General features: G+C 38.9%; 1 protein-coding gene across 2 annotated transcripts; it reads left to right on the top strand.

Annotated features, from left to right (window-relative positions):
* Positions 1-20: 20 nt before the first annotated feature.
* Positions 21-14,342, top strand: scamp2 (secretory carrier membrane protein 2). Of its 2 annotated transcripts, none has more exons than XM_029522108.1 (9): positions 21-204; positions 4,717-4,782; positions 4,997-5,083; positions 6,448-6,559; positions 6,779-6,907; positions 7,920-8,079; positions 8,674-8,775; positions 11,564-11,681; positions 12,446-14,342. In XM_029522108.1, exons 1-9 carry the CDS (start codon positions 148-150, stop codon positions 12,593-12,595), a joined length of 981 nt encoding a protein of 326 aa, XP_029377968.1. In that variant the 5' UTR covers positions 21-147; the 3' UTR covers positions 12,596-14,342. The 2 variants fall into 2 exon arrangements, with proteins under 2 accessions (XP_029377968.1, XP_029377967.1); XM_029522107.1 differs by having other exon boundaries at positions 24-204; positions 4,717-4,788.
* Positions 14,343-18,072: the final 3,730 nt, after the last annotated feature.

Below are 18,072 nucleotides of genomic sequence, written 5' to 3'. Positions count from 1 at the left end.
CACGTCACTGTGTAGCGGTGTCAGTGCGCATGTGCTGTCAACTTCACTCGAGGAAGTAGGTAGGAGAGGCAACAGAAGCCACAGAGAAGAGTTTGGGGTTTATTTCCTGCCCAGAGAGGACAAAATAGCGCCGCAATCATTTAAAAAATGTCGGGATATGATAATAACCCCTTCGCAGCGCCCGACAGCGACAACCCTTTCAATGTAAGTATGTTTGGTATTAGATTTTATGGAGCGGCTGTGTGCTAACATATCATTCGTTAAAAGGAAACTTTTTGGGAGGATGTGGGGGCGGGATCTACTTTTGGTCTCCTGAAACTCATTGGGCAGAGATGTCTGATTGACAGGGCTTTGAGCAATCATTGAGGCCATCGGAAAAGGGGGCGGGGCTCCGCTTGGCGCTAGCTGCAGGAAGTTAGACTGTAGCAGTTAGGAATGTGTTAGCTACATTACGACGGCTGTTACTGTACGTATAAAACATTTATAGCTCTGGATTTTTTAAAAATGGGCCAGGAGTATGGTCTGATGGAATATCATATGGAAGGAATCACTAAATCAGCGATGTTTCCTAAATTCAGTGTTGGAGGCTACCTTAATCTTTCACCTCAGTAAAACTACTTGTACCACAATGCCAATACTCCATCACAAGTGAAATTACAGGTAGTCACTTTAATTTAATATGACATCAATTGGGTTGAATGCTGATGCATGAATGTGTAAGAAAAAATAAAGTAGAGCTGATTATATTCTTAAGTAGTTTAGTCCATGAGTTCCCAGTTGAGTGAATTGGCCCCTCCAATGGGTGGCAATGTAAATGTGAGGAAATATGGTAAAAACTAAGTTTCAGGGTTACTACTGTACTGCCTTTGAATACCTGGCCTACAGCATGTTTCCTTGAGATTCAGTTCAGTTTATAAAAAGCTCTGTGATTTCATTGTCTTTGTGTCCAAAATAATATTTAATCTAGGTTACTATGTAGCATGCAGCTTGTAAGCAGAGTTAACTGATTGTTCAGTGTTCAGGATTGTGCCACCGAACACTTAAAATCATTCACCAGCAAATTAGTTTGTCTTTATGTGCATGGAAAATATGAGATGAGGATTTTTAAAGTGTACTGTTTTAAAATCCATTGGATATTAAGATAGCCATGGTTATTTCTAGATTTCAATCAAGTTTATGTAATGTTGAAAAATAATGCTCTTAATTTCGTAGTGACAAAAGAGGAAAATGAATTATAAAACTGGAATTCTTCAAGAGAAATTCTTCAGAGAGATGGCAGCACCATTTCTCAGATCCTCACTCTGATCCCTGATATGAGTCAAACTCAAAACAACTGAGGATTCTGTATTCCCCGTAATGCAACTCAAGGGCATTAGCTGACTGGTAATTGCGCCCCTATTTCAAAAATCAAACTAAGAATCAGAACTCTAACCCCCCCAACTCCTTAAAAAAATACAATTATATATCACTACACTGTAAAAAAGAACAGATAATCTAGGTTATAGCAGCATGTAAAAATACATTACATGAGCTATTTTACAATCAGGTTTGCAAAGAATAAAGTTAAATTGTATTGAGGTTTACTGTAAAGTAAAATAGGAAATTAATGACTGGGCTTCACATACAGTATATACCCATTAATCTGCATATTGAACGTAAAAATCTGTTTCTAAATTGACTGAGATTATGTAACTCTGTCACTTATTACAGTGTTGCCAAAATACAATTTTTTTTTTTTTTTTTTTTGTACCAGGTGCACAATAGCAGTGACGTCAGTGGAGTCTACTGTTTGCCCACTGGGTGTGGAATTGACTCAATAAATAATATAGAAGCAGTTGTAATATGTTGCCTGAGCCACTAGTGAAGATCACTTCACTGTCAACTGGTTAAACATAAACAAGCATCTGTCTTTGGCGACATTAGCTAGTATTAGTTTTAAATTAGAATTCAGAATACTAACAACATACACAGACAGAAGACGTATGTGGTTTGTGACCTTGTGACCGTGTTTGTCCCCCTGCACAACCATCTCCAATGTCCTTGTATGACTGTTTATAAAAGTTGTAACACTGTAGAAGTATTACTGGAATAAAAAATGCCTTAAATCTGCTTAGGACCAATATTCAGCAGTAGTTATAAAACACGAACGACTACCACACCTCGGTAATCACAGATCCTGTCTCCTAGCACAAAGACATGTAGGTCAGGAGATGAAGCTGATTTGAGCCCAGATTTATTTTCAGTCTTTTAGGTTTGAATTAGTCAAATTTGAAGGCCCGATTGTTGTATAATGGTGATTTTTGGGGCATGTTTCTGCCTTTTTGCTGTCATTTTAACCTCACTTCAGAGCAGCTCAGTTTTCATCGCTTCAGTTCTACTGTTTTACATTCACTGCCATCTGTGCTGTGTCATCAAAAGGCATGAGCATTTCCTCAGATGTGACTCAGCAGGATGAGTCACATCTGAGGTCGCGTAAGATGTCTAAAGGGTTGTAATCAGATGGATTAAAGAAAGTTGAATTCAAATTTGATCTTTTTACCCATAATGCCTTCTATCATGGAGTGTTTCCTGCTGGGAATGTTGACAGGTGTGTCAGGAGCAGATAAGTGACACTGAGTGAGGTCACACTTAATCACATGACAAGTTGGTGACATGTTTTTCTGTCAGGTGATGTTCTTGTTCCTTCATTATTAACAGAGCTCACAGTTGTTATGTGGTTTAGCTTTGCCACAGATTTTTACTTTTACACTGCACTTAGTGAGTGACTGGTTTATTAGGATTAAGAGACTGAAACAAATGCAGACTATTAACAGTAACTCCTCCATGCATGAATGTTAGAATGTTTGCTTCCTGGTGACTATTGCAATATTATCTGGACACTGGTGATCTGGTTTGATGGAATAATATATGATGCATTTACATCTTTTGATTTATGAAACAAAAATGTTGCACAATATCATACATTTTTCCATATTACAATATGTATTTTAACCTAAAAGAGATTTTTTTTCCCAAATGGCAAACAACAAATAATTGTAAAGGAGTAGAAATGAAAATGAAACAAATTTCCAGCTCATGATATTGAATATGGGTCAGAACCAGAGCCCATGGAACCAATACCAGAGGAATGTCCAAGACAAGGCCAGAAAGTGTGAATCTAGGCAGCACAGAGCACAGTTCTGTCCCGTTCAGGCCAACTAACACTCCAGTACTGCAAAATATTCAGTTTTTCATAAAACAAAACTGAGAATGCCCACAAAGAATATTGGCATTTTGTATTAAGAGTGATACAATATGTTTTTTATCAATTCTGAAAATTTTTTGCAATGACTTTTCTGTCCATAGATTCATTGACTGATGACTGTAGCACTTTTTTTCCCCAACTTATTTGATCTAAAGCTCTAAACCTTCCTAATGCTTTTCATAGGAGCATTTCAGTATGTTTACATGACATCTAAAAAAAAAAAAAAACTCAAACAAATTATTGCGTTAGTCTGACTAAAACTGGACTTTTAAAGTACATGTAAACATGTTAGCTTGACTGAAATTGAATTTATAATAGTCAGACTAACACCCAGATAATGCGATTGAAAGTCGAGCATGTATACATGTATGTATACAGACAGTCGGTCTGGAGCTGGAGGAGGTGTCGAACAGTCTGTGACGTCATAGAACAATCGATTGTGGCCCATTACCCACAAGCGGAAAGAGTGCATATCGCCACCTATTGTAGCGGAGACAACATGATTTCAATAAATCGATTTAACTCCCGTGCATGTATACTGGGACAGTCCGATTAGATGGCTTTATCGAGCTATAACCACAGCTAGACTTAACTGTGTATGTAAACGTACATACGCAGGAAATTCATTTTTCCCCAACTGTAAAATGTAAACCCTAACCCTTTTTCCCTTTTTCTTTTTCAGTGGAGCACTTTGATTTAGTCATGGAATATCTTGGAAAACTCATGAAGTTAAACAGCTGTGAAAAAGCTGTTTCACTCAGTAGTCAGTGGCCTGTCATATCAGTTAGAAACAGTTGAACTCACTGGGAGGTCTTTGATCATAATGAATTCTCTACAGTCCATTAATGTTTGACTCTGGTCAAGAAATTACTTTTTGAAAGCTAATGATTCATCAGGACGTCTGGAGGTTATTGCAACAATAGTTGGATGTTATTGTAACCCATGCACGACTTGGTCAGAACATGGAACCAGACTTTTTTTTTTTTTTTTTTTAAAGGTTTATCTTCAGTGTTTCAGGATATGAAAGTTTTTGTGAAGATAAGCTAAACAGTATAAGAATATTAAAGACTCAGGATCAAACGACAGTCCAAGCCTGATTCATTTCTAAATGCTTGAGAGCTAAGTGCCATGAGTGTACCTCATGGGCCCATGTGCAAAAGCCCTTAGGTTGTATTCCTGGCTTGCAGAACATTTCTCTCTTCGGCGCACTGTCATTTTGGCCATAATTTCTTCATGGACAAATTATATCATGTCATACAGAGTCCAACTGCAACCAGAACAGCAAACACACACACATAGAAAATAGTAATTGTGTGATTGCGTATATATGTGTAATTTAAGTATAACTGATGGTGTTTCCTTTTTTTTTTTCCCTTCATTTGTTGCCTCAGCCTTTGACTCACATGTCTTCACAGTTTGTGTGTCTGGTGATGATAAGTGACTGAAAGCACTAACAAGTTGTTGTTTTTCAGGATCCTTCTGTCACACAAATGACCAACTCCAGTATAGACCCAGTTGAACAGTACAGCCCTTTCCCTGCCACAGTAAGACACCCTTAATTTAGTATCTTCAACCTGTTCTCACTCCTTTTTTTGTTAGATTTTTCTTCTTTATGTTTCTTTTTCTTTTGGTTGTCCTGCTCCACCCCCTTCTCCCTCATTTCTAGTCCATCCGTTTTGTTTTTCTCCTTGTCTGTCTTGGATCCTGATGTCTAATATTTGTACAACTCATTTACGTGTTATAATTTTTCAGGATGGCTTAGCCACTCAGACAGCTCCTGGCACCACCTCTCCCTACCAACCTGCTGTGTTACAGCCATCTACTGATCCAAGTCCACAGGTGAGTCACCCCCGAGTGCAGACCACACACTTTCTCCCTTTGCTGAACCTATTTAGCTGAAGTTGATGCTTCCCTCGATCTGTTTCCACACTCAGCTCTTTTATTGTCCACACAGGTGACTCAGTGGTATTTTCAGGGTTTTACTAAAAGGTCATTAAGAAAAACACTGCAAACAGCAAACAGAACCTTAAAAGAAACTGAATAATGACAGAACAAAAGAAGAAGGGTGGTGTTGAATTTGTTTTTTTAATTCAAATAAACACCATTGTTAATGATTACAAGAGAAGTAAAGAAAAGTGTAACAAAAGGCAAACACATAACTGGGTGAAGTAAACATTGGTTGAGACAGGAGAGCGAAATTCAGTTAATGCATACATGAGACCTGCTGCATACATAGAAACACAGCACCTGGGGGGTGCAGATGAGATGAGACAGGGACCAGAACTGCCATCAGTGAGGCAGACGCAGAGACCAGGCATCTGAGCAGTAAGGAGAGAGCTCTGAAAGTTTTCCCTGGAGAGGTTGTTCAAACTGGTTAGTGGGTCTGGTCATCCTGATAGCCCCTCACTATTATCTGTTTCTTCTTTTGTTCCAATGAAAAAGATCAATGAATGAATGAATGAAAATTTTATTGATATATGAGGTGCAATCATAGGCTAACAGACCTACGATCAAAGGTTTACCTCTGATTTTATCAGAGACCTTCCTAAAGCTGCTTTTTCAGGAGAGAATGACACATGCTGGTAAAATGGTTATGAATGATAACCCCAAAAGCATTTCATAGACACCATGCCTGTCTGAGGCACAGCTGCATTATGAAGGTCTTGTTTACAAAGAAACATTTGCTGAAAGATCACAGAGCTCTATGTTCATGGATGTACAGTACCAGTCAAAAGTTTGGACACCCTTTCCAATTAATTTAAATGGGAAAGTTTGGACTGGAACTGTATATGTGTTCCATTAGTGATCTTATGAATATTCATAGATCCTTGTCCTTTGTTTTTCTGCTAAGTCAGACTCCAGATATGCTAATCATAAATATGTATTTTAAGAGTCGCAAGGTAACAGTATCATGGTCTCATAAAAACCTGGCTTCACCTTCGTACACAAATTCTTATTTACATGTTGACAAAAATAATTTACACTTGCTCATCACTGTTCAGATGTTAACTGTACAAAATATTGTCTTTGTAATGCAATTTGGTATATTTACCGACCTTACAGTCTGAGTAATGTCCTGTCGGACTCTGCACCGTTAGTATGTAATGTGAGCTGCTGAGGCTTCTCTGCACTAATGTCATGTGGATCAATTTCTGTACATCTCATGTGCCTGTTGACTGAAGTATTTCTGACTCTTTATTCAGGTGACTGCTGCTGCAGCTCAGGCCAACCTGCTGAGGCAGCAGGAGGAGCTGGAGAGAAAAGCTGCTGAGCTGGACCGCAGAGAGCAGGAGCTCCAGAGCCGAGGCGCGACAGGTCATTAAAGACAAAGCCTCCTCTCCTCTCCTCTCCTCTGATTAACTGATTGTTCAATTCGTCGTGATAAAAATCAGGAGGATTCACCTATGTAGCTATAATAATAATGCTACCTATACAAAGTATCTCTGTAACAATGCTACATCCATCCTTGCCTGCAGAGGTAGATGAATCCAAGCACTATCTTCTTAACAGATGACATTCACTTTGTGTCCACAGGCAAAGCCAATAACTGGCCTCCACTGCCCAAAAGCTTCCCCATCAAGCCATGTTTCTATCAGGACTTTGCTGAGGAAATCCCCCCAGAGTATCAGAGAGTGTGCAAGATGATGTATTACCTCTGGATGTGTAAGTACACAAATGGGATAGGTGTGCATTTGTGTGTTGCTCCAGAAATGTAAGAAGAAATTTGGATGTAATACAGTTTTTCTATGCAGTTAGAATGATGTCCATTTTTTTGTGTGAGCAGTTTCACCTTTATATGCAGAAATTGATGAAGTATTACTGTATATCATTTGAAAGCTGTCATATATTTAACACTGTAACAGAACAGTTTCAACGTAGTTTTGCAGTTTTTTACGAGCATTGGCAATTGTACTAAATAGTATTAGTAATATACACTAAGTGTGAGTGGTCATGACCGTGTCAAAATTTAACGATACAATACAAGACTAGATCAAATATCAATTATATATAAATTTAAAAACATGTGATTTTGGCACGTTTTATCTGTTAGCTTAAAATCTAGATGTCGCAATCAGTCTGATAATGCCTTCCAAAACTGCTATACAATACACAATACTATATAATACTGCAATAATGTTATTAAGCAAAAAAAAAAAAAAGTTTTACTTCAGTTCAAATGTTTCATTCATGGTTTCATATATACATCCCAGAATCAACAGAGACAGAGACATGTCTCTAATTAAGTAAATCCGGATCTGATCCTGCCATGGTAGTGAACGGACTCACACCTGCTGCTGAGAGCGGAGAGAAACATTTGACGTAGTTACAGGAAGGAAAGTGTTGTACAGTGTGTGTACAGGAGCTGAAATCACTGATGTGGTCATTCACATGGCGAACAGTAAAGTAACAGTAGCAATGCCACCTAGTGGCAGTATAAATGGCGTGCATGCAGATTCCAATGCTAATGCTAATGCTATTTATTTTGTCAGCTTTGATTGATTTATATGTTTTTTTTCCTTCATGAACATCTTAATCTTCATTGATAATATTTAAAAGCTTTACTATATTGTGTATCTCACTATTTACATGGGTTGAAGCAGATCTGCCATATAAATGAAGATGATGACATTTTATTAGTGTGTTTGACTTTTGTGTCTTTCCTTTGTTCCCTCAGTAAACTGTGTGACTTTGTTCCTCAACCTGCTGGCTTCTCTGGCTTTCTTCACCACTGGCGCAAGCCACGGTGTGGATTTCGGCCTCTCGATTCTTTGGCTCGTCCTCTTTGCCCCCTGCTCCTTCCTCTGCTGGTACCGGCCTGTCTACAAGGCCTTTAAGTGAGTCCATCTACCCCTGTTAAATACACTACCCAGTAATGTTCATGTTAATACAGTCGCAACAAATAATTTTCCATGCCAACCTCTCGACTACCAATACATACAGAGTTGGTGTGTTAATTGTGGAGAATGTAGTTACTGTTAGAGCTGCACACTTAAGCAAAAATAAAATCTATATAATGTAAAATATCATCTTGTCATGTGCAACATCCAACTCAAAGGAACTAGTAAAGAGAAAAGGTGTGGTGCTATAGAGACACCCTGACCTACAAATCGAAGGACTGCACAAAATCATTATTTTAAAATTTGTTTCAGTGAATGAAATACAAACCCAATTATTCCAACTGGAATTGTGTCAAATATCACAATATCAGAATAAAGTTGGCGTTTCTACAATTTTCTCTCCCTTCATTGATTTATTGTAGGGTACTGTATTAGTATTCCCAATAACTAGCTGACTGAATCAATTCTCTTTTACAACATATTATTTTCTTGTGGCACTCCATAGTGCATTACTGGTTGTTAAAATTGATTATTTTTAATAAAATAAATAATTTAATACTTTTACTTCCATGAATGTTTTCTCTTTTTCAGGACTGACAGCTCCTTCAGCTTCTTTTTCTTCTTCTTTGTGTTTTTCTGCCAAGTGGTGATTTTCATTATCCAGTCTGTAGGCATCCCCTCCTGGGGGAACAGGTGAGTCGCACAGTGTTTAGAAATGAAGAATAATCGTGTCCTTGCTCTTTATTTATTCACAGCCAATGTGGTGCATGTTTGGCTCGACTAATACCTAGGGCTGGGCGATAATTATCACGAAATAACTTACTGAATAGAAATATAAGACATGGTCGGTAGAACTCATTCCATCCATGTTTTGACAGACAACACGGACAGCTTTGCCGAGCCAATCACGCAGCCACGTCAGGCCAGGTTGACACACACACAGAGTAATAGAGTAGGTGATGCAGCCAGCCAGCACACATGCTTATTTTGGCCACCAGTATGTTAGGAGTGGGAGTGAAATACTTGAAAATGGGAGGAAATGTTAACACGAACGATGGCGTCCCCAACAGACACAGCCCAAGGCTCAAAAGACGAGGACATTGTTTAGAAGAAAGGTCCGAAGAATTTGGTAGTGTGGGAATGTTTTGGCTATTTAAAGTCCGACAAGAAGCAGAGTGGAGTGCACTGCAAATTGTGTCTGGTCAGAATTTAGACTTTTCTGTTTTGTATTACCTATTTTCTTTTTTTGTAATTGACCAAAGAATTTAGTTGTCGATTTGTTTGTGTTCTCCTGTAACACTTCAAGCTTCTGACTCGTCAGAATTAAGGTTTTAGTTTATTATATAATCATTTTATTAGTTTGAAATACATCTCTACAAGCTCTGTAGTGCATTTCATATGTTTAACTTCTGACAGAAAATAAATAATATTTAAGCCAATATTGATGTTGTATGTTCACATCACACACAGGAGTAAAAAGGAACCTTTAAACTTGACAGAAATTGTTATTTTATTTATATTGTGATGTATCGAATGATATGAAATATCATGATGGGATTTTGTTCCATATCGCCCAGCCCTACTAATACCTAATGTGAACATCATTAATGAAAGTTAACTGGACTTATTGGTGGTTTCACATTTCTCCTGAGTGATTTGTCTTTTCTGGGTTTCTAACAGTCATTTGGCCTATAAGCTGCTGTCTTCTCTCTCTTCTCCTTTTTTGTCATTCTCTGTATTCCTCCATCTCCTCTGACAGCGACTTTCCATCCCCCTGCCTCTAGTCAACTGCCTCTGTCAGCTAGTAAATCTGTAAGTTTCTGTTGCTCACTGTCCCTGCTGCCTCCCGTTGACATTTCCTGTCTTCTGGCTTTGTCCATTGGAAATTGAATTTTGGTTTTGGTAAAATAGTTAGGTGGTAAATAAATAGACTTAATTTATTAAAAGGACACGTGGAATCAGTGTAGGAGAAATCATGATTTCACACGTCTGTTTAAACAGCAAATTGTGTATTGGTCTCTGGCCTTTTGGACGTCCTAACTGATGAGTTCAAGTTTTCTTGTTTTAAACTACTTCTTAAATATAAGGCTTTAGAAAAATGTATTTTCATTTCATTTTCTCACATATTTTCTCTCAAAAGATATATATATATATATATATATATATATATATATATGATAAATCAATTTATACATAACTTTTTTATTTAAGTATATATATACTTAAATAACAAAAGTTATGCACAAATGTATTTATTTATGGAACAGTTAGAAAATGGCAAGGAAGGCCTGTTTTAAAAATAGATATTTCTTAATACTTGATTTTTGCCATAAAACACCATGCTAAAGAATGTTTACCATTGTAATTTTCCATGTGACTTTGTTTTTACCCGGCGATAGTTTGAACCAGCCATGTGATGATCATGTTGGTGTGATCACAGAAGGGTTAAAAATAAGAATTTTATAAAATAGAGCAAATTAAGGTGGCCTTTTTAAATGCATTCTTAAACCTGTCATCATCACTGCTCTTGTTTCCAAAGGGTCACTTAAAAAAAGATCAGACTGGTTGTGAATTTTTCCATTGAGCATGATGCAGCACAACTTTTCAGATGAACACATTCATGGCATCAAGAACCAATAAAACCTCTTAGCACGGTTTTAATATGCCCGTAATCCACAGTCTTCATTTGGTTTCATCACATAGTCATTTTACACCTTCTCACATTTTGAGCACTGTCTTGTGTTGTACATTCATTTGTAATTTTTGCTCAGCTATCCACATTATGTATAAACTGACATCACTCATTGATTTTTCAACTGCTGTTTTAAAGCCTCCAATATTTCATTTGGCCATTGGCAGTAAATCAAGTTAGAAGTATGTCAATTTCCCATTTGACTTCAATACATTCAGCCAGTGGATTCAGTAGTCAGTCATTAGTTTCACATTACATCCACTTTTCTGAAATGCTGTATTTACAGCCTCAGTCCAGGGCTCTGTAGAGGTGCTCTTGGCAGCACCTCCGGTCGTTTGTGAGTGTGAGACTGTCATTACTCCTGACGGCTCCACTCAGGCTTTGTCAGATTGTAAGGCATCTGCTGTCTTTGGCTTTCTCTCCACACAGCCTATATGGTTTGAGCTGTGGCTGAACCACCTGAAGGATAGTCAACTACTTGTCTTGACGTTAGTAAAGTCCAGTCTGGGCTATGTGCTTCGAGTAACTGTTGCATTAGAAGTGACCCCATCCCAATCACAGGTCATCTGCACTCAGGAGCAGGTTTTCATGACAGACCTCTTTATTTGTCTTCATTTGTTTGTATATCTGTGTGTCTTTCATTTTTCACCCTGCTTGTTCTTGCATCTTCTCACCTTTTTTCTTGCCTAATCCCATCGATGATTTGTGTAAACTGTGTGGACCTGTTAATGACATGTTTGTTGGAGTCGATGATGCCCTTCAGTTAAACTTCATGTTTGTTGCCTGCAGTGGTTGGATAACAGCCTTCACTGCCATCAGTGCAAACAAGGCAGTGGGAGCCATTATGATCATAGTGGCCATCCTCTTCACCATGTGTGCCGTGCTGTCCGTCATCCTGCTCAAGATGGTAGGAGCTCATTTCCTTCTCTTAATATATTCAATTCCAACTTGTGGTTTCAGTCGACCAGTTCATATAGCAGCTGGGTCTGTCTTTGTATTGTGTTCAGTACTGAATTAGCAGCACTGTCAAATTTTAATGTAACTTGAATATATTCTTGGTTACAATTGCTGAATGGCTGTTGTTGGAGCTGAAAGAGTTTTTTGCTGTTGTCAGGTAATAGTTTACTTTACTAGTCCCATATTTACCTTCTGATTTCCTGCAATTGTTTCCTCAGAATTTATAAGCAGGTATTTAGCTGTGAAGTATTGTAGGATATTTAGTAATTAATCGCTTTCGGCGATTACCCCAAGGCTTCTCTGCACTGAAGCTTTGTCTGTCGATAATTAGCTGCTTTGAAAAAAATCTGTCAGTCAGTCAGTTATGTAAGTTGATAAAGAAAGACTGCAAGATAAATTGAAAACATTCACAAACAACATCCATTTTAAAAAGAAACTAATTACAGCTGGAAAATTTAGTTTTTTAGCTAAATGCAAATAAAACTTGGTTGATTTGGTTGAAAGTATTTCCAGATAAAGATAGATAGATATTTTGGCTACAGAGGACTCTGATGATGTGTAAGGATTGAGTCAGGGCCTTTCTGAGCTCTGGTAATGAAGGAACATGACATCCACTGTGACAGTATCGATACAAATCCATATTTGGACCTGAAGGATCTGAATGAAAGTAGTTATTCTTGTTGTTAACATCCCTCACTAACCATTCACTCACAGGTCCACAGCATGTACCGCCGGACCGGAGCCAGTTTCCAGAAGGCACAGCAGGAGTTCTCACAGGGTGTTTTCACCAGTAAAACCTTCCAAACGGCTGCTGCCAGTGCAGCTTCCTCCGCTGCACAGGGAGCCTTCCAAGCAAACAACTAATGGTAGACTGAGCAAAAACTAGCTCCTTGTAACAGGTCAAGGTCTATATGTTATCAGGTCTAGATGTTCTACAGACGGAGCACTGACTCCCTGAGGATGTTCAGCTTCACTGAGAACTTGGCTGTCACCAAAGTAACAGCGATACTTCCTGGATGTTATTGGCTCTCTGGGAGAAGCCTATAACTTCTGGAGCCAGTGGCGGCAAAATTGTCATCTAGCCTCATAATGTATAGACCTTGAGCTTGGTGAGGCTACATTATCAGCCTCCATCCTTTCACCATCACCATCAGCGGGCATTTGATTCCCCAGGTTAGCCTAGCTTTTTACACTCAGCACGTGTCCTGCTAACCTGGTGCAGATGCTTGTCTGGGTGTAAAAAGCAGTGGACATAAAGAGCATCTTGAGATGGAAGATGAATGAAGATGACTGATCATGGTTTCAGTGTGTTTGAGTGTGTCTTGGCTTTGTATATTTTGTCTGCACTTTTTGGCAATGCTCTTCAGTGTGTAAGTGTGTGTGTGTGTGTATGTGCGGACCTGCAGTACGCTTGTGTGTGTGTGTGCTTTTTTGTTTTGTTTTTTTTTGTTTCCTTTCCTCACTGATGGTGGAGCATGATGATTTAACATAAATAAGATGAAGTGTTGATAGTCTCATTGATTTAGCTTTTTTTTTCCTTCTGTCTCTTTCTTTTTGACAAACCCTGTTCTGCAGGACAAACCAGATCCTTACTGTGGTTCAATGAAACCTTTGTGGGCTTAGAATTGTGTATACAACTCTTACTGTAATTATCCATTTCAGTCAGGTCAGTAACAAATATTGATAAAACATGCTAAGAATGACATCCGGTTTTAAAATCTTTTTCTTTGAAATTCAGTGAAAAACACAGTTGACTTAATCTCACGCTTGGGAATGGCAAAGCTAATTCCTTCTTCAGCTGAGGTTATTTTATTTCACTTTAGAATCATTTTCTCATTAAGGCAATAAACTATTTTTTTTCTGTGTCACATTTATAGTTTTGAGGACTCTTCTGCTACATCCCTGAACACAGCCTGGCTTTCTGGTTGTTTCCAAGTAAAACCAAAGTAATACTGAGTGTAAAATGGATTTTCTTTCTTTCCAGTAGAATAAATAAATGTGCACCAGATATCAACGGTTCACATGGTTTCATTAAATATTTGAGTTGATCCAAACTTTGATCATACTGCTAATTTTGGAGGAAGAATGTCTTAAACGTCATAAACGGTTAAAATGTGTGTGGAGTTGGTACAGCTCAGGTGAAATAATCAGATATCAGAGAATACCAAGTTTGCAGAAAAGTTAGCCAAAGTTCCAACATCACCAGTACACTGCTAAAATGTTGCATTTTCACTTCTGATCATTTCAAGTCAAAAGAATTTCATAGGTCTTCTTTATACCTCTGAAACCACCAAGCTCTAAATTATTTGTACTGATGTATATTTTCTATTTTTTTAAGACATGCAGACATGTTTTATTTGTACTGTTATAAAACATCGGCAGTGGTTGTGATGTATGTCGGTGTTCCTAAAGAACAAGTGCAACGCAGATCATTTGTGATGGTATTGTATCAGATAAAGCTCTAATTTAAAGTTTGATCTTACATCCATGATATAAAATGAGATATGTAGTAATTCACACATCTCCGTGTGTGTTGTAGTAGGAAAACCGGATGCAGTGCCTTTTGTATTTCAACATTGAATATAGTATCTAATAAAATGCTTTGCTTTCATTTACAGCTGCAAGGGATTTTTCTTCACTTTGTTGTAAACCTCATATCTTTGGAACATCTTTACTGCCCGGCAGCAAGGCCTGGTCGATGGTTTACAGTAATGCTGACATGGGTGTTGCCCATCCTCAACAGGTGTCAGGGTTCTGTTGAACACGCACGATCCAGCATGGATTAGTGGTACAGATAATCAAGAAATAAAATTTAGCTTCAATAATAGAACAGACTAAAACAACATAACTGAAAATCATACGGAGGACGATGTGACTCCTTAAGTTAAAGGACAGTGGCCATGAATGTGCAACGTTCGAAAACATACGACAACATGCAGAGTGGCTGTCACATAAGGGTCTTAATTTTAGACCTTGAAACTGGGCTGCTGCACAAGACAAGGCCAGATGAAACCAGCTGATGTCTGTTGACATTTTACTTAAGTGGTGCAAATAGGGCATGGCCAGTAGAGCTGCAGGCAGCTGTGCAGCTGAATAATATAATCAGGTATCAGCAGGATCCACATCAAAAACCCTGATTAACGTGCTCCTGATATATCTTCCCTCGGCCAGAACATCAAAAAGAGATCTACTGAACAACCGTTAAACCTCTTGCAGACAGATCAACATCTTCATCACCAGTCAGGCTCCTCTTCAGCTCTATTTTAAGAGGGAAGGAGCCAGAACAGAAGATGAAAAAGAGAGAAAGGCCTCTGTGACCACAGTCTGGGGAATCTGCCTTAACCATCTGTCTGTCGGTGCTTTTCCCTCCAGGCTCTGTGTGGAGCTCAGAATAAGGCCGGACACCAGGGCCAGAGACAGCCACATAGTTATCAGTCACTTTTCAAATAAGCATTAAATTGGTATTTATTTTAGACCCCACACCTTGGCAGAGGACTGATTATTGCAGTTTATATAGTATTTTGGATGTAAACTAAAAATATTTATTTACTTTGTCAGTGTGTAGCTATTTTACATAGTTTTACACTCCTGGAGAATTGGATAGAAGTGTATACATACTGATTATTAAAATAAAAAAATTATCATATTGAATACAAAATGAATTAGCATTTAAATCTGAATATCAAATAAAAATCAACATGGAATTATGTTCTTTCCAAATGTATAAGTATAAAGGCCATGGCTTGCAATGTGTAGTTGTAGTAGTAAAGAGAAAATGACCTCACTGGTAAGGAAGGGGGAAAGGAAATTATAAATGTAGCCCCCCTTAGAACTGAGGGGGGAAGGGACTCAAACAGATATGTATGTTTCCATGTATTGTACTGTCTTTATGGTGTTAGCACTATGGCCACGCTGTGTGATGCCGCCCCTCTCAAAAAGAAAATAATCAGACACAGGAGGCTGGCTCTGTGGTACAATTCCCAAATCTGTGCCTTAAAGCAGACATCAAGGAAATTAGAAAGATGTTGACGTTCCAACAGTCACTGAGCCTGGAGAGAAAGCTTAAAAAGGTATAAAAGAGCTCTTTGCAGTGCTAGAAGTTCATATTACTCAGCACTGATAGAAGAAAACAAGAACAACCCCAGGTTTCTCTTCAGCACTGTAGCCAGGCTGACAGAGAGCCATAGCTCAGCTGAACCAGTGATCCCCTCAGCTCTCAGCAGTGATGATTTTATGGACTTTTTTACAGATAAAATTCTCCCAATCAGAGAAAGAATCCATCAGCTCTCACCTACATTAGACAATAATCTTCTACTGAATACAACAACTCCTGAATCAACTGCAGCATCTATTGTACATCTGGAACCATTCTCTCCTCTGAATCTCTCAGAGCTAGCTTCTAAAGTCTGATTATCCAGATCATCGACCTGTCTATTAGACACAGTACCAACTAGCCTCTTTAAAGAGATTTTTTATTTAAATGAGGTGTTCATTTCATATCTGATTAATCTGACCTGTTAGCTGCTCTTCATTGGCTGCCAGTAAAATACAGAGCAGAATTCAAAATCCTTCTTTTAACATCTAAAGCTCTTAATGGCCAAGCTCCATCATATCTCAGAGAGCTCATAGTTCCTTACTGTCCTAGCAGGCCACTCCGCTCTCTAGATGGAGGTTTACTTGTGGTTCCTAGAGTCTCCAAGAATAAATCTGGAGGCAGATGGTTCAGTTATCAGGCTCCTCTTCTATGGAACTGTCGTGGGTTCGTTTTTGAAGAGGGACCAATGATGGCTCAGACGACAAAACTTCAGTGTGGTGATTTTTACTCACACCAAGTTCCCAGATCACAATGACAAAGTGGCAAAGTATTTACAGTGCAGAACAGTGAAGACAAAAAAAAATTACAGGACGGGTTTCGTATGGCTTACACTGCTACTAGGCCAAGGGAAAAAACCCAACAGCTGCTAAATACCATTAGCCCCTACCCTGGGCAAACCATTTAACAAACTGTAGACTGTAAACTGTAGTAAATGAAATTATCACAAATCACCCTCCATGTTGCCAAAAGCAGAATCATTTATAAACTATCAGTCCACTCAACATTAATGGAGTGGTCCGTGGTCACCTGACCCTCTGAAGCATGCAACCCCGCGCTGTTTAGGGTGTGATCAGGAGGAGCCCCGTTTGGGCCGTGCCCTGAGGCAACCGGAGGCAACAGGCCTTTCCACCTTATTCAGTGAGGTCAACGATGCAGGTGGTGTTGGGGAACTTCTCCCTGAAGCACTGAGCCATCGTGCTCCGGCTTGTCTCCCGAGGCAACCAGGGGATGTATATCCTCATGTGCTCAATTCAATGGGAATCTTTCTCACGACCCCCTGGGACACAGCAAAGTGCTCAGAAAGATGAGCCTGCAGCAGGTTCAGCTTCAGCTTCATCATGGTCATCATGGAAGGCCTGTGCACAACAAAGAGCTGGGAAACTGGTTCTTCACCTCCACACTGTGTTTCTCTGTGGCAGTGAGCTTCCTCTTCTCTCTCTGTGTAGCTGTGATCCTCCCACTGAGTGCCAGCATCCTGATGTTGTGGTGGCACTGACAGTGTCACAGTGTGGTCCATCTCAGCAGCAGCGTCCACAACCTGCCAAGCACAGAACCACATTAAACTTTTACTAGTGACGCAGCATAATGACAAAAATAAGAACTTTTATACTTTTCCTTCATGTTTCCTTGAGGAATTTCATCTTTTGATTCAGATTAGCAGTGTACAGCGATTTGGGGGGATAAACATTAAAACAGCTGGCTGAACAAACTGAATGTGTGAGCATACAGTTGCTTATTTGGGCAACAACTGAAGCAAACATCAGAAGTCAACTTTAGCCATTTAAACTACTCTTACCTGCGACCGCGGGTGCTCGCACAAGTCGTCGCCTTGGAGTTTTTCTGGGTGCTTCACAGCCCAGCCACTTCTCTTCTATGTGTATTAGCATGTAGATACAATGGGTTATCCCACCGGTCACTATTGTTGCCGGTGACATGTTTGTGAATTTGATGACCACATTTAACAAAGTTGAGTAATTTCAAATGCATATATCAATACTAGACACCTTAAACATAATGTGTACCAAAAATCTATGTCCTATCTTTATATTAACATACTTTACTAACCCTTTCTTGGGGCGCTTTCTTGCTGCCATCCTCTTCTCTTGGTGCAAACAGGAAGTAAAGAGCTCTGGTCATGTGACAATTTACAGTAAACGTGTGACACCGCACATATTTCATTGAGACCCTTTATTCTTTCAATATCTGCTGGAAATGCATTGATCGATCGTTCAGTCATAATTTTACA

This window comes from Echeneis naucrates, chromosome 16 (assembly GCF_900963305.1).
Source record: "Echeneis naucrates chromosome 16, fEcheNa1.1, whole genome shotgun sequence".
NCBI classification, from domain to species: domain Eukaryota; kingdom Metazoa; phylum Chordata; class Actinopteri; order Carangiformes; family Echeneidae; genus Echeneis; species Echeneis naucrates.
Note: the sequence above shows the minus strand (reverse complement) of the source record. Positions and strands in the feature narration are given on the sequence as shown.